Source organism: Oncorhynchus mykiss, chromosome 7 (genome assembly GCF_013265735.2).
Source record: "Oncorhynchus mykiss isolate Arlee chromosome 7, USDA_OmykA_1.1, whole genome shotgun sequence".
Lineage (NCBI taxonomy): Eukaryota > Metazoa > Chordata > Actinopteri > Salmoniformes > Salmonidae > Oncorhynchus > Oncorhynchus mykiss.
In genome coordinates this window covers 8041320-8059898 of record NC_048571.1, presented here as the reverse complement: position 1 = coordinate 8059898, position 18579 = coordinate 8041320, and the positions used below count along the sequence as shown (strand labels likewise).

At 45.6% G+C, this 18579-nt stretch overlaps 1 protein-coding gene across 2 annotated transcripts in view; it reads right to left on the bottom strand.

Moving 5' to 3' along the window:
* LOC110497026 (protein tyrosine phosphatase receptor type N) overlaps nucleotides 1-18579 on the bottom strand; it is a 42403-nt gene that overhangs the window by 937 nt on the left and 22887 nt on the right. The window contains exons 7-22 of one of the 2 annotated variants that reach the window (XM_036982368.1): nucleotides 17166-17312; nucleotides 14444-14478; nucleotides 13898-14124; nucleotides 13390-13476; nucleotides 10209-10288; nucleotides 9880-9944; nucleotides 6729-6938; nucleotides 5939-6235; nucleotides 5358-5505; nucleotides 4157-4230; nucleotides 3426-3503; nucleotides 3013-3132; nucleotides 2776-2942; nucleotides 1422-1475; nucleotides 250-314; nucleotides 68-141 (exon numbers count right to left, since the gene is read on the bottom strand). In XM_036982368.1, the coding sequence (XP_036838263.1) occupies nucleotides 68-141; nucleotides 250-314; nucleotides 1422-1475; nucleotides 2776-2942; nucleotides 3013-3132; nucleotides 3426-3503; nucleotides 4157-4230; nucleotides 5358-5505; nucleotides 5939-6235; nucleotides 6729-6938; nucleotides 9880-9944; nucleotides 10209-10288; nucleotides 13390-13476; nucleotides 13898-14124; nucleotides 14444-14478; nucleotides 17166-17312 (1928 nt within the window). The remainder of the gene's footprint in view (nucleotides 1-67; nucleotides 142-249; nucleotides 315-1421; nucleotides 1476-2775; nucleotides 2943-3012; nucleotides 3133-3425; nucleotides 3504-4156; nucleotides 4231-5357; nucleotides 5506-5938; nucleotides 6236-6728; nucleotides 6939-9879; nucleotides 9945-10208; nucleotides 10289-13389; nucleotides 13477-13897; nucleotides 14125-14443; nucleotides 14479-17165; nucleotides 17313-18579) is intronic. The other variant, XM_036982369.1, reaches the window with a different exon arrangement.

Below are 18579 nucleotides of genomic sequence, written 5' to 3'. Positions count from 1 at the left end.
ATGTTTGGGAATTTATCCACCATAGATGATATACTGTACATACATAAGGTTGTATTTATGACAGTACCTTGGTGCGCACCATCCCTGGTCTCTGGTCACGGACGTGTTCCAGGGTAGCAGCAATGTCAATCTCCTTCACTCCTGAAATAAAACTTCAATTTTAAGCCAAAAATGCCTGCAGAAAACACTCCTATACCAAAATCACACACACATTTACATACACGGAAATGGACAGTCTAATATGCTTACCCTTGGCCATGCGGTTCAGAACCATGTCAATCAGGATGTAGGTGCCAGTCCGGCCTGTACCATCACTGTGTAGGAAAACATGAACATCTTAACATTAATAATAGACCAAACAATAAACATATCAACTTACAACTGTTGTTTGCTGAGGAGGCTGGTGGGAGGAGCTATAGGAGGACGGGCTCATTGTATTGGCTGGAATGGAATCAATGGAACGGCGTTAAACACATTGTTTCCATGTGTTTGGTACCGTTCCATTGATTCCATTCTAGCCATTACAATGAGCAAGCAGTCTTCCTATAGCTCCTCCCACCAGCCCCCTCTGGTTGTTTGTTTCCTGCTGTGTTTTGTGTATGTAATGTGCAAGCTGTGCTAAGAATTCCCTCTTGTTGGACAATAAACGTCAATCTATATAGCATGCATTATTTAGTCAAAACACCACCATAGATAATGGAGTGCATTCAGAGAGGAAGAGGCGAAGTGAGAGGGATAACTCGGCCCAAAATCTCTGTTCCCCAGCAGGTGGCGTTTTTTCATGGTGGTCAATGAATGTCGAATTTGGTTAACAAAAATTGTAATAGTTTATTTGTTACGTGAGGTTTATTTGATCGAATATAAGTTTTGTAATTCTTAGGTTGTTGCGTGTGTATTGATATAAGTAGAACACGTGACATCCAGGCAACTTTATATCGAAGTTGTGCCTGTGCTATGCGGGATCTTTAACCGTTTTACAATTCAACGGGATAGGGACGTCTCAAGGATCCCAGCTAGCAAATACCATTGCGGTTGTTCACACACGTATCTGCCCTCTCATTGGCTAGAATGACATTTTTACATGTTAGTCATTTAGCAGACACTATTATCCAGAGCGATTTACAGCAGTGAGTGCATACTTTTTTTGTAACTCTGGTGTTGCAAGCGCCACACTCTACCAACTGAGCCACACGGGTCAGAAGGGTCCCACCTGTCTTGCCTCGTCCCGACTGTCTTCCATTTTTTAAATACATTTATTTTCATTGTTAGGGCGGCCAATGAAGCATCTGGGTCAATATAGTGGAACATCAGTGCTACATTTACACTCTCTCCGACAACACCTGAACCAAGCCGCATCTGAAAGAGAATCGCGAGGTTCTGCCACCAGGTGGACAAAAGTGGTATTGCAAACGTTGGTTTACCTGCAGTGTACAATGATCGGACAAGATCTGCCTCTGTAGCACTTATTCACCTTTCTGTGGAGCAGCAGGGAGAGAGGGAGATCAAATATAAGTGAATACTGAATGAATAGTGAACACTGATGGAGAACATATATATTGATCATGCTTGACAATGGCATGTCACACAAACGTCAGATAAGCTAAAATGAGGACAACACAAATCCTAGCTCGATTGCAGCCGTGTCCTAATTAATAAAAATGTTAAAGTCGCATTCCAGGCCGTTTACATTGCAGATGTTGCATTGCATCAACCAATGGTTGCGTGCCACGTCATCTGACTGTGCAGTTGGGCATCAGACTGCGTGATCACACGATGTGGCTCGCTGATCTTTTTTAAAGACCTATGCAAGCATTAGGAGATCTGGCAGCAATATAGTCGCACTGGAACGCAGCCTAGCGGTTCTAAACAAGCAGTCAGTGTGTATTCAATATGGAGGAAAACAGCCCTGTTTTGAAGCTCCACTCCAGTTTAACAATCATTATAGGATGAAAATAACTTCTAGATAAAGAGGAGCGTTCGCAGCATAGTGATGAGGAGGAGAGTCAAAAGGGTGAGAGAAATGTAGACAGAGAGAGTATAAAACAGGGAGAGAGACGAGGGAGCAAAGGGGTTAGGCGATGGACCTCCTGCTGCAGCCACACCTGTCCATGATCATTTTTGTGACTATGCAACTGGACCCAGACTACTAGCTGCAAATCACAAAGATGACACGGACAGATATGTAAAATATCATGAGCCCGCTGACCTCCATCGCAAGATAGATGTGTGAGAGCAAAGAAGAGGAGGGACAGAGGGAGAGATGTGAGGAGCGATTGAAAGGGAAAGGCTAATTAAGTAAAGACAACACACAGAGAGAGACAGAACGAGACAGACAGAGTGTAAAAGGAAAGAGAGCAGGATGGATGAGTGAAATGACATATGTTGTATATGTTTTGGTCATCCCATCATCTAGTAGGGATCAGATGAGTAAAATGGATGTAGGATTATAAGGAGTTGTGGACAGAGAAAGGTCTGTGAAACTGACACTGTTGACGAGTGACAAAGGAATTTGAGACCAAACGAGATAGGAGCATGGTCTGGCAAAACCATAGGATGTATCATATAATAAAATCCCTTCCAAACCTCAAAATGTCAAACATTCTGTTGTCCTGTAAATCTGGGTTGTGTTCATTATAGCATGCAATGTTTTAAAGTGTTTTTCAAACGGAAAACTAAAATGAGCAGTAGTCACTCCCTGTTTCAGTCCATTTCCCCCCCCCCCCCCCCATTTCGTGCCTAGTAAACACAACCCTGCGTTCAATGTCCATGCGGTACCTGCGGAAGTCCAGTAGGGTGCGTGTGGAGGTGGGGATGCCCTGGGCAGGCCAGCTGAGGAAGTGGAACTGGGTGAGTGTGCGAGTCTCCTGGGTCTGGACGTTCTTCAGGTAGAAACTACGAACCAGGAAGTCATTGCACCAGATGTGCTCCGAAACCAGGTTCACCTGATGGACACACAGACCATTGTTACAGATCAGGACAGACAGACACACACACCGAGTCAGACACACACACCTCATAGATGTGGTAGAGGGAGGATCCCTCGTCAGGCCAGTAGCGATCACACTGTTTCTCTCCGTCCTCAACCAGGGCTGTCATCATCACTATCACCGTGCAGCCATTCTCCCAAACCATCTATAGAGGAACACCATCACACACACTAGAACATGTAAACATAAGAGCTTGGAGACCAATAACATCATAATGTAATCTTCTTTCATCATCACATTGACATGTGTTGTGAGTGTTGATTTATGTGAACAAATGTCTGTACACATTATATGGTTCAAGTTAGGGTTCATTCTTAAAACATTTAGATTAAAGCAGCAGCAGCAACAAATTGGCATGTCCCTAAAGGGACAATAAAGTTTAGCATTTGAATTGTATTCATATGACACACATATAAACACTCATCCGGAGTGACTGACCTGCCAGAAGTCGGCGATGGTGTGAGACAGGGGTCCTTGGGTGGCGATGTACGTTGGCATCCGGGGGTCATGCTCAATCTAGGGGTCACAGAGGGGAAAGGTCATCATGGGTCACCTCCTGGCATCCACAATAGAGGACACTGTGGACACTGGTGGTCGCCGTGGCGACGGCTCCATTCACTGACCAGTGGCATTTACGGGGCGGGTGAGTGGATCTGCTTCCCAAATGGCACCCTATTCCCTATATAGTGCACTTCTTTTGTGCAGGGCACATAGCACTCTGGTCATAAGTAGTGCACCGGGTAGGGGACAGAGTACCATTTGGGAAGCATCAGGGGAGAGATTCCACAACTAGTGTTCCAGTTTGATCAATGGAGTGTTGGTGTCAGAGACGGCTACAAGGCCATAGGTGGGACCAGGGCCATAATTCAGAAAGAGTATCAGAGTAGGAGTCCTGATATAGGATCAGTCTTTTAGATCATAATGACAGATCATATGGATTCTAGATCAGCACTTCTACCCCGAGGCCCTTTTCTAATACAGATCAGAGTGATATATAGAGAAGGCTTTAGGTGGGGTTCTATCCCTATGAGTACAAGACGTTGAAAATACATATTTTTGGTTGCAAAGACGTTAAAAAGATGTCTTTCAACCAATTTTGCTCACTGGTATGGATCTGAGTTAACTAGACAGGTACCATGGTGACAGCGGGGATCAAGATTACTTCTTACTATGGTGCTGGCGTTGATGTAGTCCGTCCTGGAGGGGTTGTTCTCCGCTTTCATCTTCACCCTGGAGTGATCATCTGCAGAGCAAAGACACAAAACAAAAACCTAGAATCACGGAGGCCGCCTGGGTGGTTTAACCTAGAATCACGAAGGCCGCCTGGGTGGTTTAACCTAGAATCATGGAGGCCAGGCCGCCTGGGTGGTTTAACCTAGAATCACGGAGGCCAGGCCACCTGGGTGGTTTAACCTAGAATCACGAAGGCCGCCTGGGTGGTTTAACCTAGAATCACGGAGGCCAGGCCACCTGGGTGGTTTAACCTAGAATCATGGAGGCCAGGCCACCTGGGTGGTTTAACCTAGAATCACGGAGGCCAGGCCACCTGGGTGGTTTAACCTAGAATCACGGATGCCAGGCCACCTGGGTGGTTTAACCTAGAATCATGGAGGCCAGGCCACCTGGGTGGTTTAACCTAGAATCATGAATGCCAGGACACCTGGGTGGTTTAACCTAGAATCACGGAGGCCAGGCCACCTGGGTGGTTTAACCTAGAAGCACGGAGGCCAGGCCACCTGGGTGGTTTAACCTAGAATCACGGAGGCCAGGCCACCTGGGTGGTTTAACCTAGAATCATGGAGGCCAGGCCACCTGGGTGGTTTAACCTAGAATCATGAATGCCAGGACACCTGGGTGGTTTAACCTAGAATCATGGATGCCAGGCCACCTGGGTGGTTTAACCTAGAATCATGGATGCCAGGCCACCTGGGTGGTTTAATCTAGAATCATGGAGGCCAGGCCACCTGGGTGGTTTAACCTAGAATCATGGAGGCCAGGCCACCTGGGTGGTTTAACCTAGAATCATGGAGGCCAGGCCACCTGGGTGGTCTAGCTGGTGGTGCCGGCGGTCACCCTCAGCATACAGTCTGTGTGGGTTTAATCTGACCCACTGTCATTTTGACTAGATCTCCTCCTAACTTTCCTGTCCGTCCACTCTCCTAGCCTGGTCTCAGATCGGTTGACATGAAATGTTTGGTGAGAGATTGACAAGGAGCAAAACAGCCCAAACAGCCCTGGGACCCAGGCTATCACTTTCTGTTCAACAAAAACCACCCAAGAAAATACAAAAGGGAAAATAAATCAAGGAGGAGATGTGGAAGAAAGGAGAGAAGAAGAAAGAGGAGGATGAGGGGAAGAAGAAGAACTTACAGGGCACAGAGTCAGGGCAGCGGTTCTTCTTCAGGTTGGTGTCACTCTGCGCCACAGACATGGTGCTGGGTTCAGCCTGGTAGGAACACAGGGCCTCCCACTCCTTCAGCAGACGGTCCTTATTCTTTAGGTGGTCCTCCATGTAAGCCTGTGAGTTAGGAGGACAGAGGAGGTTCTCAGTACTAGGGTGACTCTTACTTAGATAATACACTACACTCTTCCTCTGTCAATGCCTTCAACTGGATGAATCTGTCTTCTAGAGTCTGATGGTTAATGTGTATTTAATTGTCAGTACCAGACCTGGATTCAAATAGTATTTGTTTTATTTAAAATATTTTTAGGGTTTGATTGAGCCTGCCTGCAGTGCCAGGTGGGTAAGATTTGCACTTTTGGGACTAGTCCATTGGTTCCACTGCGGAAAGAAGTTAGGCAAGTTCGATCAAGCGCAGCAAAAGTATTTGATGGAAAACAAATACTATTTGAACCCAGGTTTAGTCAGAACAGCGGTAGTGAGATCTGAGGCAGAGTAGGAATAAATAAATAAATTAATGCATAGAGTAAATGTTCAGAGTGACACTGACCAGGATCATATGACCGGTGGAGATGTCCATGTTGGTCTGCGCTGGTTCCTCGCACCAGGAAGAGGTGCTGCTGTGGGAGCTCGGGCTGGGCTGGGGCGCGTCGCTGGGCTGGGGCGCATCACTGAACTGGGACGACACACTGCTCACCCTGGACGTGTCCGTACCTCCTCCACCACCTCCTCCACCACCACCACCTCCACCACCACCTCCACTAGCACCCCCACCACCCCCCGCAGCTCCTGCCCCCTCCTGACGCTCGAAGAGTCCCCTGGATCCCATGTGCTGACGACACAGGTCCTGACAGAAGGAGAAGGGGATCATGACAGTCAATGGGTTTTCTACGGACACAATGTATTACTAAATCAGGGATCAATGTCCCGTGGATACAGTCACACTGGTAGTCCTGGGAAGTTTGGGTCTGCAGCATGCACAGGTCTCTTTCAATACATCTCATGTCTCAGACTAGTGAATCCTTGTGCAGGTTGAAAACTGAAGAGTGAATGTGTTCATGTTGGACTGTTTGTGAGTTGTCTTTTTAGGGAGTATTACACTGTTGACATTGGTGAAGAGAGGGCGACATAAGAAAACTAAGATATAGCGGCTGGACAAACCCATGTAAGATAAATACTTTATTGATCCCGGAGGGGAAATTGGTTTGTCAATCATATCTCATCGAGAAATGTGCTGTCTGTCTATAGTCTACAGTACTCCCACTTGACTTGGTCCTGCATGGCTGTGAGGTATCAGTTGACGGCTGGGCCTACTTACGTGTGTGTGTGTGTGTGCCTACCTGGTACTCCTGGTGTGTAACGCTGCCTCCCTCTGGGCCCAGGCCTAGCTTCTCAGACGCCAGGCGGTTGGTGTGGCGACGCAGGCAGACGATGGTCATTGTCGCCACCAGGATCCCGCCAACACAGGCCACGCCCACCAAGGTCACGAACACCCAACGGGAGCCATCTCGGACCCGGGTGGCCTGAGGTAAGCCCCGCCCATCAGTTCTCTGTCGAGAGGGGAGGTGACAGAGACAGAAAGAGAGAGAGGGAAGGAAAACACAATTGTTAGCTGAATATCTCACTGATGAGCCAATAAAATAGCTTTTGAAAGAGTGTTTATCCTTTAGTGGAAGGATGAGACTCTGGTTCTTTAGAGCCCCACTAATGTCCTGCAACAGAAGAATTGATCAAAGTTATTATTATTGAGGAAGTGGATGAGAGAAAACCTGGGTGGTGTTCATTAGGGTGAAAATGTTTTGAAACAGAGTGAAAAGTCCAAATCAGAACAGAGCTATTCACGTTGCAAAACGTTTTTCTACATTGTACCCCACTGAATGCAACACAAGTACTGTTGCAGCCTGACCCCCAATCATATATTCTCTTTCATCTCTCCTTCTCCTCCCTGGTTGCCACGGTTGCCTCTCCTGCCCTCCTGACCTCTCTTTCCTCTTCAGAGGCCCCAGGAATGTGCTGAAGGATTTGGGGGTTGGGGGATAGAGCTATAGTCTGAGACATTGGGGTGGGGAGTGCTATAGTCTGACATGGGGGATTGGGGTGGGGTGGGGGGGTGGAGCTATAGTCAGAAATTGGGGTAGGGGGTGAAGGTATAGTCTGAGACATTGGGGTGAAAGGTGGAGCTATAGTCTGAGATATTTGGGGGGGGTGCTTCACCTGATAGTCTAAAGGGGCCCGAAGATGAGAGATGGAGAGAAAAGGGGGGAAGGGGAAGAAAACAGAAAGGGGGAAGAACCGAATGACCGGTTTCTGGAGATGACTATTAAGATCTAGACATGAGGTGAATTTACCTAACTGACATCAGGGGATGCAGGGGTGAGTGGTGGGTGTAGGAGAGGAGACGGAGGAAGGGGGCGATTGGTGTAGGAGGGGAGGGAGGGATGGGTGTAGGAGGGGAGGGAGGGATGGGTGTAGGAGGGGAGGGAGGGATGGGTATAGGAGGAGAGGGAGGGAAGAAGAGAGGGATGGGTATAGGAGGGGAGGGAGGGAAGAAGAGAGGGAAGGGTATAGGAGGGGAGGGAGGGAAGGGTATAGGAGGGGAGGGAGGGAAGGGTATAGGAGGGGAGGGAGGGAAGAAGAGAGGGAAGGGTATAGGAGGGGAGGGAGGGATGGGTATAGGAGGGGAGGGAGGGGTATAGGAGGGGAGGGAGGGAAGGGTATGGGAGGGAAGGGTATGGGAGGGTAGGGAGGGGAGGGAGGGAAGGGTATGGGAGGGAAGGGTATGGGAGGGAGGGAAGGGTATGGGAGGGGAGGAAGGGATGGGTATGGGAGGGTAGGGAGGGATGGGTATAGGGGGGGAGGGAAGGATGGGTATAGGAGGGGAGGGAGGGATGGGTATAGGAGGGGAGGGAGGGAAGAAGAGAGGGATGGGTATAGGAGGGAGGGGAGGGAGGGAAGGGTATAGGAGGGGAGGGAGGGAAGGGTATAGGCAGGGAGGGAAGGGTATAGGAGGGGAGGGAGGGAGGGATGGGTATAGGAGGGGAGGGAGGGAGGGATGGGTATAGGAGGGGAGGGAGGGAGGAAGAGATTGATTGATTTAAGGCAACAGAGAGACCAAGAGGTTGCAGTTTAGATTGAAGACAACAGAGAGACCAAGAGGTTGATTCAATAGCAGAGTAGCGTGATCAGTACAGTAGATAGACTCCAGATCATTCCATTGCTGCAGACATTGACTTCTGACACAAGTGTCTTTCCTCAGGTTGTTGTTGCCAAAAGCGATATGCAACTTCATTCATCACTATTGTGAGTGATGCAAACAGTTAGCAAACATAAGGCTTAACAATTTTTTTTCACTAAATAAAAAAATGGAATTGACAACTAGAATTAAAGGGTTTTAAACTTAGATTACACACACTGGTACATGTGTGTGTGTGTATGCACAATTTCAGACTTCCAAGAGAAATCTAATGGACATCATTGCAGAATTCTTATCATTCAAGAGGAGAGATTGCCAATGTGAAATTATTCAAAATGCAAACAAGATACAGTTACAAAGTGCACCAACACTAATTACAGTAACCAGATATAGGTCCCGTTAAATATTATAATATTGATAGACGTGTCCTCAAACAGATTCAATTCGTTAAGTGTTATTTGCTGTACGTTCTTGAATATGTTGTTAAAATCTTCATTATGATTATAGATAAACCAGATAAACCAAATCATAATATTTGACAACGAATCATGCGACAATCCCACACACACCACGCGGGCTGGGCATCTCGTAGATGTGCGTGCGCTATGCCGGCAGAATCTGATGAAAAGGTCTAAACTAACAGATAACATTAATGCGTAAGCAATTTACAAATGGCAACTAAATCGTAGACATATTTGAAGTGGAACTAAATATAACTATTATAGAATCAAATTAGGCCTATAAGAAATACAATTCGCGACTTGGGCCCATAATAAGAATAACTCTAGACAAATCTACCATTCAAAAGTATGAATAGCCTATTAGTAGGCTAAATATAAGCGACACTCACCCAACATCCACCTTCCGTGAAAGAAAGACGACTTGACTTTGATAGTGCACAAAATAAAATAAGATCTGTCTCTTGCTTTCCATAATGCGTTTATAAAGTGGAAAATAGCGCATCATTTGATTGAATTTTGGCGGCAGTGTGACCTACTAGCTCAGGCCCAGGGACGATGTGAGACGACCAAGAGAGGAGTGGTGCGCGTGACCAATATGAATTAAAGAGACAGTCTTGTGTCTTTCGGGAGCGCGCACGTTTCATTCGACCGCAAAATATGTTTGTCATGTCAAAGGATTTTAGCCATTCTAGGTGTTTCAGGCAGAGGAAAATAGTTTGACTGTGAAAATGCACAGAAGGACGCAAAGAATATTGATAATGAATGCCAATAGATTCTAATGCAAAGAGACCCCCGTCTCTCGCGCACACACACACACTAAATGCAGCATAATCTTACCTCACCGACACCTGTCTGCAGGATCTTCAGAGCAGTTTCAGACTCCAGAAAGTTCTTCTCTGCAACTGAGTAAATTATGAAACAAAATAAAATAGTTGCCATCTTGCAAAAAAGTTATATTCTTGCTATTATATATTTTAAAAAACACTAGAGTGGTTCAAAAATCCCTTTTATACCCCTAGCTCAATTTCTGTCCAAGTTGTGTGTGTGTGCGCGTGCGTGCGTGCGTGCGTGTGTGTGTGTGTAGATATTGTCTTGGTGGTTTATATAGAGCAGCGGGACATTGGGTCAATTTGACCCCGTCTGACCCCAGTAACAGGTCCACTTACCGGCTTTCTCTGCCACGTCTTCAGCACTCAGGTTCTGGCTGTTGGGGCGGACACGGAATGTCAGGGCAGGCCCCACCACACTGTAGAGAGACAGACAGGAACATTCCATCAAACTATTGATTCATATAGCTGGGGCTGGGAGAGAGAGGGGTGGTGGGATGGTGGTAGGAGCAGGATGACTGGGGGGTGGGGGAGGCCTTTATTTTAGGTGTCAATAAGCCCCAAATGTACACTGTTATACAAGCTGTACACTCACTACTTTACATTGTAGCAAAGTGTCATTTCTTCAGTGTTGTCACATGAAAAGATATACTCAAATATTTACAAAAATGTGAGGGGTGTACTCACTTTTGTGATATACTGTACATACATATACACCCCCCCCCCCCCCCCCCCCCCCCACACACACACACACATACATACATACATACATACATACATACAGTACAGTTGAAGTCTGAAGTTACATACACTTAGGTTGGAGTCATTCAAACTCGTTTTCAACCACTCCACAAGTTTCTTGTTAACAAACTATAGTTTTGGCAAGTCGGTTATGACATCTACTTTGTGCATGACACAAGTAATTTTTCCAACAATTGTTTACAGACAGATTATTTCACTTATAATTCACTGTATCACAATTCCAGTGGGTCAGAAGTTTACATACACTAAGTTGACTGTGCCTTTAAACAGCTTGGAAAATTCCAGAAAATTGTCATGGCTTTAGAAGCTTCTTATAGGATAATGAACATAATTTGAGTCAATTGGAGGTGTACCTGTGGATGTATTTCAAGGCCTACCCTCAAACTCAGTGCCTCTTTGCTTGACATCATGGGAAAATAAAAAGAAATCAGCCAAGAGCTCAGAAAAAAAATGTGTAGACCTCCACAAGTCTGGTTCGTTCTTGGGAGCAATTTCCAAACGCCTGAAGGTACCACATTCATCTGTACAAACAATAGTACGTAAGTATAAACACCAAAGGACCACACAGCCGTCATACCACTCAGGAAGGAGACCTGTTCTGTCTCCTAGAGATGAGCGTACTTTGGTGTGAAAAGTGCAAATCAATCCCAGAACAACAGCAAAGGACCTTGTGAAGATGCTGGAGGAAACAGGTACAAAAGTATCTATATCCACAGTAAAACGAGTGCTATATCAACATAACCTGAAAGGCCGCTCAGCAAGGAAGAAGCCACTGCTCCAAAACCACCATGGAAAAAGCCAGACTACGGATTGCAACTGCACATGGGGACAAAGATCGTACATTTTGGAGAAATATCCTTTGGTCTGATGAAACAAAATAGAACTGTTTGGCCATAATGACCATTGTTATGTTTGGAGGACCGTGAAGCATTGGGTGGCAGCATCATGTTGTGGGAGTGCTTTGCTGCAGCAGGGACTGGTGCACTTCACAAAGTAGATGGCATCATGAGGAAAGAAAATTCTGTGAATATACTGAAGCAACATCTCAAGACACACCAGCTCTGTCACACAACTTATTGTGTGAAGCTTGTGGAAGGCTACCCGAAACGTTTGACCCAAGTTAAACAATTCAAAGGCAATGCTACCAAATACTAATTGACTGTATGTAAACTTCTGACCCACCGGTGACCCACCGATGAAAAAAATCTAATCTGAAATAAATCATTCTCTCTACTATTATTCTGACATTTCACATTCTTAAAATAAAGTTGTGATCCTACCTGACCTAAGACAGGGAATGTTTACTAGGAATACATATGAGGAATTGTGAAAAACTGAATTTAAATGTATTTGGCTAAAGGGTATGTAAACTTCCGACTTCAACTGTACATACATACATATACACACTTTTGTTTTAGAATATACCTTTATTATTCCCCACAAACCCTACCACCCCTCCTCCAATCGGAGTAAACTAATTAACAATAACACTAAGGCCTTCAGTTTATACATATTATACACATTTTACAATAGTGATATTTTGTCTGTTTTTAGTCCTTACTCTATTTCTGATTTCCTCAACTCATATGTCCTCTCTCCTCCATTCTGCCTCACCTCCTTTTGAAAAAAGTCAAAGGTGATCGAGGAGAGGCAACGAGGAGGAAAATGAGACTGTCCTTCATACTAATGAGGTTTACAGGGTGGATCCCAAAATAAATGTGTAAAGAGATTAAAAAAAATAAAAAAATAAGTTAGTTGTGCAAAACTGCGCTACAGGGTGTAGGAGAGAGGACGGAGGAGAGAGGGTGTAGGTCTTGGATGTGCATTGTAGGTCTAGGACTTTTGCCCAAATGAGAAAAGGCCACAGAGAGAGCTCCACCTCGCCACCACACCCGAGTTTGAGCTCAGCAGTCAAGCAGAAGAGGAGCATGTTTTTTGTTTGTTTTTTTAACCCCTTTTTTCTCCCCAATTTCTCCCCTGTCTTGTCTCATCGCTGCAACTCCCGTACGGGCTCGTGAGAGGCGAAGGTCGAGAGTCATGCGTCCTCCGAAACACAACCACAATGCACATCCAAACCGGAAGCCAGCCAAACCAATGTGTCGGAGGAAACACTGTACACCTGGCGACCTGGTCTGCGTGCACTGCGCCTGGCCCGCCACAGGAGACAAGGATATCCCTGCAGGCCAAACCCTCCCTAACCCGGACAACGCTAGGCCAATTGTGCGCCGCCCCATGGGCCTCCCGGTCGCAGCCTGGGCTCGAACCCAGAATCTCTGGTGGCACAGAGACCACTGTGCCACCAGAGAGGCCCGGGAGAGGGAATGGAGCATGTTGATGTTGATCATAGAAGTACCTGAGCTGAGATGCCCCCTCTACACCGAGACGGCCCCCTCTACACTGAGAAGCCCCTGAGATGGCCCCTCTACACTGAGATGGCCCCTCTACACTGAGATGGCCCTGAGATGGCCCCTCTACATTGAGATGCCCCTGAGATGGCCCCTCTACACTGAGATGGCCCCTCTACACTGAGATGGCCCCTCTACACTGAGATGGCCCCTCTACACTGAGATCTCCTGATCCTTTAATTTGACATTTATATGTTTATTTGACAATCGGGACGATGCACATTTATTAACATTTCTGTAAATGTGCCAGATTTAACCAGCCAACTAATTATCATCTGCTTATTAGCAATTAGCAGCCAGCTAATTGTCATCTCTCCTCATTGGACCAGTCGGCCTCTATGAGTATAGCCTACCTGATGTTGATGAAAGAGCCAGTGGAGAGTGGGATCCTCTCAGCCAGGAGCCCCAGCAGACGCACCCCGTCGTACAGACTGAGGGGGCTGCGGAGAAATACACATGCATTCATACACACGGACACACTCATACACACGGACACACTCATACACACTCATACACACGGACACACTCATACACACTCATACACACGGACACACTCATACACACTCATACACAATCATACACACGGACACACTCATACACACTCATACACACGGACACACTCATACACACGGACACACTCATACACACTCATACACACAGAGCACTGAAGAAAAAAGCAAAATCACAAACACAGATACAGTACAACTGCAAACACACAAACACACACAAACTCTTACATACACACGCTTACATACACACGCCATGTACAGTCAAAGACTCTGAGACAGACACGTAGACAGACAGACAGATATACGCTCCTACACCAACATTCTGTGTTTATGAACATTAGGCTTAGAAGACCTTTGGTTGGTGACGATGTAGCCGTATTCCTCCTTCACATGTGTGGTCCCTCCTGGTGGTTCTTTCTTCCCCTGCGTCTCTGTTTCCACCGGGGCCCCTGGCTCCTTTACACTGGCTCCCTCTGTGGCAGGAGGGGCCCCCATGGTGGGGGGCGGGGCAGGAAGGGAGGTGGGGGCACCTAGCACGGGAGATTTGTCCACCTTGTGTGTCATGGCCCCTTCAGTGATCTGATGAGGAACAGGAGGAGGCACCAAACACCTTAACATCCGTTATAGTAGGATTTAATAAATACATGTTTCATTTGAATATTACTCCAGGATATGTCAAATAGACCACTGATTTCCTCAGATTGGGGAAGTTCTGCCACCTACTGTTTGGTAGATGCAACAACAACAACCAGAAAGCCTAATTATTGCCATTCTACATTTACTGTAAATGCTATTAACATTGTATAAAAAAACATTTCATATCATTAAATAAACAACACTTATAAACCCAAGAGCAATAATTGAATTTCTAGAGTTTTACTGTTTTATCTCAACTTACCTTCTTACGTGGGGCAGCACTGTTCCGGTATTTGTCTGAAAAGCAAAGAACACAGATTCTCATTATCTGACACACAGATAATAATTGTTTCAGTATCTGTAATTGTCACAGTATAATCCCACCGCAAAATGTCACATTTTTCAGTCTCATTATTGGGTCATGCCCTTTTGTATAAAGATACTGCAGGTATTCCTGCAGCGTGTTGTGGTTCACAACTTGATTTCCTTAATTATATCACGGTATCTCATTTAATGTGTATCGGAGGACGCGTGACTTTCAACCTTCATCTCTCCCGAGCCCGTACGGGAGTTGTAGCGATGAGACAAGATAGTAGCTACTAAAACAATTGGATACCATGAAATTGGGGAGAAAAAGGGGTAAAATTAAAAATAAAAAAGTTTTAGAACACAAAGGTTTTTCTTTATTTTTTACTATTTTCTACATTGTAGAATAATACTGAAGACATCAAAACTATAAAATAACACATCATCTAGTAACCCAAAAAAGTGTTAAACAAATCAGATTCTTCAAATAGCCGCCTTGATGACAGCTTTGCACACTCTTGGCATTCTCTCAACCAGCTTCATGAGGTAATCGCCTGGAATGCATTTCAATTAACAGGTGGGCCTTCTTAAACGTTAATTTGTGGAATTTCTTTCCTTCTAAATGCACTTGAGACAAAGACAACACAACAGTTGTGTTGTGACAAGGTGTGGGAGGTGGAGGTGGGGGATACAGAAGATAGCCCTATTTGGTAAAAGACCAAGTCCATATTATGACAAGAACAGATCAAATAAGCAAAGAGAAACGACAGTCCATCATTACTTTAAGACATGAAGGTCAGTCAATGCGGAACATTTCAAGAACTTTCAAAGTTTCAAGTGCAGTCACAAAAACCATCAATCCCTATGATGAAACTGACTCTCACGAGGACCGCTACAGGAAAGGAAGACCCAGAGTTACCTCTGCTGTGATGAAACTGGCTCTCACGAGGACCGCTACAGGAAAGGAAGACCCAGAGTTACCTCTGCTGTGATGAAACTGGCTCTCACGAGGACCGCTACAGGAAAGGAAGACCCAGAGTTACCTCTGCTGTGATGAAACTGGCTCTCACGAGGACCGCTACAGGAAAGGAAGACCCAGAGTTCCCTCTGCTGCAGAGGTTAAGTTCATTAGAGTTACCAGCCTCAGAAATAGCAGCCCAAATAAATTCTTCACAGAGTTCAAGTAACAAACACAGCTCAACATCAACTGTTCAGGGGAGACCGCATGAATAAGCCCTTCATGGTCAGATTGCTGCAAAGAAACCACTACTAAAGGACACCAATAATAAGAAGAGACTTGCTTGGGCCAAGAAACATGAGCAATGGACATTAGACCGGTGGAAATCTGTCCTTTGGTCTGGAGTCCAAATTGGAGATTTTTGGTTCCAACCGCCGTGTCTTTATGAGACGTGGTGGGGGGTGAACGGATGATCTCTGCATGTGTATTTCCCACCGTGAAGCACAGAGGAGGAGGTGTGGTGGTGCGTTGCTGGTGACACTGTCTGTGATTTATTTAGAATTCCAGGCACACTTAACCAGCATGGCTACCACAGCATTCTGCAGGGATACGCCATTTGATGCGTTACACAACCTGTCCTCCAGGACACCTACAGCACCCGATGTCACAGGAAGGCCAAACAGATCATCAAGGACAACAACCACCCGAGCCACTGCCTGTCTACACCGCTATCATCCAGAAGGCGAGGTCAGTACAGGTGCATCAAAGCTGGGACCGAGAGACTGAAAAACAGCTTCTATCTCAAGGCCATCAGACTGTTAAACAGCCACCACTAACTCAGAGAGGCTGCTGCCTACATTGAGACCCAATCACTGGCCACTTTAATAAATGGATCACTTGTCACTTTAAACAATGCCACTTTAAGTAATGTCACTTTAATAATGTTTACATATCTTACATTACTCATCTCATATGTATATACTGTATCTTATACCATCTATTGCACCTTGCCTATGCCGCTTGGCCATCGCTCAACCATATACTTATATGTACATATTCTCATTCACCCCTTTAGATTTGTGTGTATTAGGTAGTTGTTGGGGAATTGTTAGATTTCTTGTTAGATATTACTGCGCTGTCGGAACTAGAAGCACAAGCATTTCGCTACACTCGCATTAACATCTGTTAACCATGTGTATGTGACCAATACAATTTTATTTGATCCCATCTGGTGGGACTATCATTTGTTTTTCAACAGGACAATGACCCGACACACTTTGCATCAGATGACCTGGCCTCCACAATCCCCGACCTCAACCAAATTGAGATGGTTTGGGATGAGTCGGACCTCAGAGTGAAGGAAAAGTAGCCAACAAGTGTTCAATATGTGTGGGAACTCCTTCAAGACTGTTGGAAAAGGATTCCAGGTGACGCTGGTTGAGAGAATTCCAAGAGTGTACAAATCTGTCATCAAGGCAAAGGGTGGCTATTTGAAGAATCTCAAATATAAAATATATTTAGTTTTGTTTAACACTTTTTTTTGGTTACTACATGACTCCATATGTGTTATTTCATAATTTTGATGTCTTCATTATTATTCTATAATGTAGAAAATAGTAAAAATAAAGAAAAACCCTTGAATGGGTAGGTGTTCTAAAACCTTTGACCCGTAGTGTAGTGCTCTGACAGGGTTCAGCTGCATGCCTGCGCTCTGACACACCTGCTGTGTCGGTGCCCAAGTCAGTAGCACTCTCCATCTGCAGCTGTTTCAGTGCTGCAGGCAGGTTGGCCAGCTGTGGAGGGGTTAAGTCCTTCATATCGATGCCATAGTGGTCCAGGAGCAGAGACACTTTCTGCAGGGAGTCATCTGAACAAACAGACAGGGTCACACAGAGTTAGAGGTGAGAGGTCAACAGGCAGGTGATGAAAAAAGTACAGGCAGGCCAGACATTAGGCATTCAGTGTCTCAGCTACAGCAGGCAAGAACATAAAAAAAAATAATCATATAGACAGGGGAGCCGGGGGGGTTAGGACGATTCTAATGGCCTGTGACTGACAGGGGCCCTAAAACAATATTACAACATTAGGTAAAAAAACATATATTAAATGATTAACCTATCATCATTAATATAATATTTTATTTACATTGTACTAATAAACTTTTTGTTTTTGGCAAAAAGTAAACATCCAGAGAGCCTCTGTATTGCCCAACCCCCCTCTATTTACATGAAATGGTTTGATCCTGCCCCCAGGACCTTTAGACAGGTCAAAATTCACAAGGCACTACAGAGGGTAGTGCGAACGGCCCATTACATCACTGGGGCCAAGCTTCCTGCCATCCAGGACCTCTATACCAGGCGGTGTCAGAGGAAGGCCCTAAAAATGGTCAAAGACTCCAGCCACCCTAGTCATAGACTGTTCTCTCTGCTACCACACGGCAAGCGTTACCTGAGTACCAAGTCTAGGACCAAGAGGCTTCTAAACAGCTTCTACCTCCAAGCCATAAGACTCTGAACATCTAGTTTAATGGCTACCCAGACTATTCGCATAAAATAATACAATTTGATTTGAAACCAAGCGCGACAGGTACTTGCTAGCAGTGAATTGTGAGTGACGAGTGCCGGTGGAGCATCATGTCTCAGTTTCCTAAAGAAAAACCTGGCTTCCAAAAACTAAAAGAAGGACAGGAGAGAGAAAAGGAGGACAGGAGAGAGAAAAGGAGGACAGGAGAGAGAAAAGGAGGACAGGAGAGAGAAAAGGAGGACAGGAGAGAGAAAAGGAGGACAGGAGAGAGAAAAGAAGGACAGGAGAGAGAAAAGAAGGACAGGAGAGAGAAAAGGAGGACAGGAGAGAGAAAAGGGCGACAGTATGTCACCCGATGATTCACAAAGGAAGGTGGGTGTCGTCCGTGACTGGTGGAAATGAGCCTGTTAGCTTCGTCCTTAGTGAAATAAGCTACTTTTGCTCCCCTAACATTAGTTACTTAATGTTATCTTCACATAACATTCTGAGTGTTTACATAGGGTTAGGGTCAGGGTTAGGGTCAGGGTTAGGGGTCAGGGTTAGGGGTTAGGGTCAGGGTTAGGGTCAGGGTTAGGGGTCAGGGTTAGGGTCTGGGTTAGGGGTTACATTTC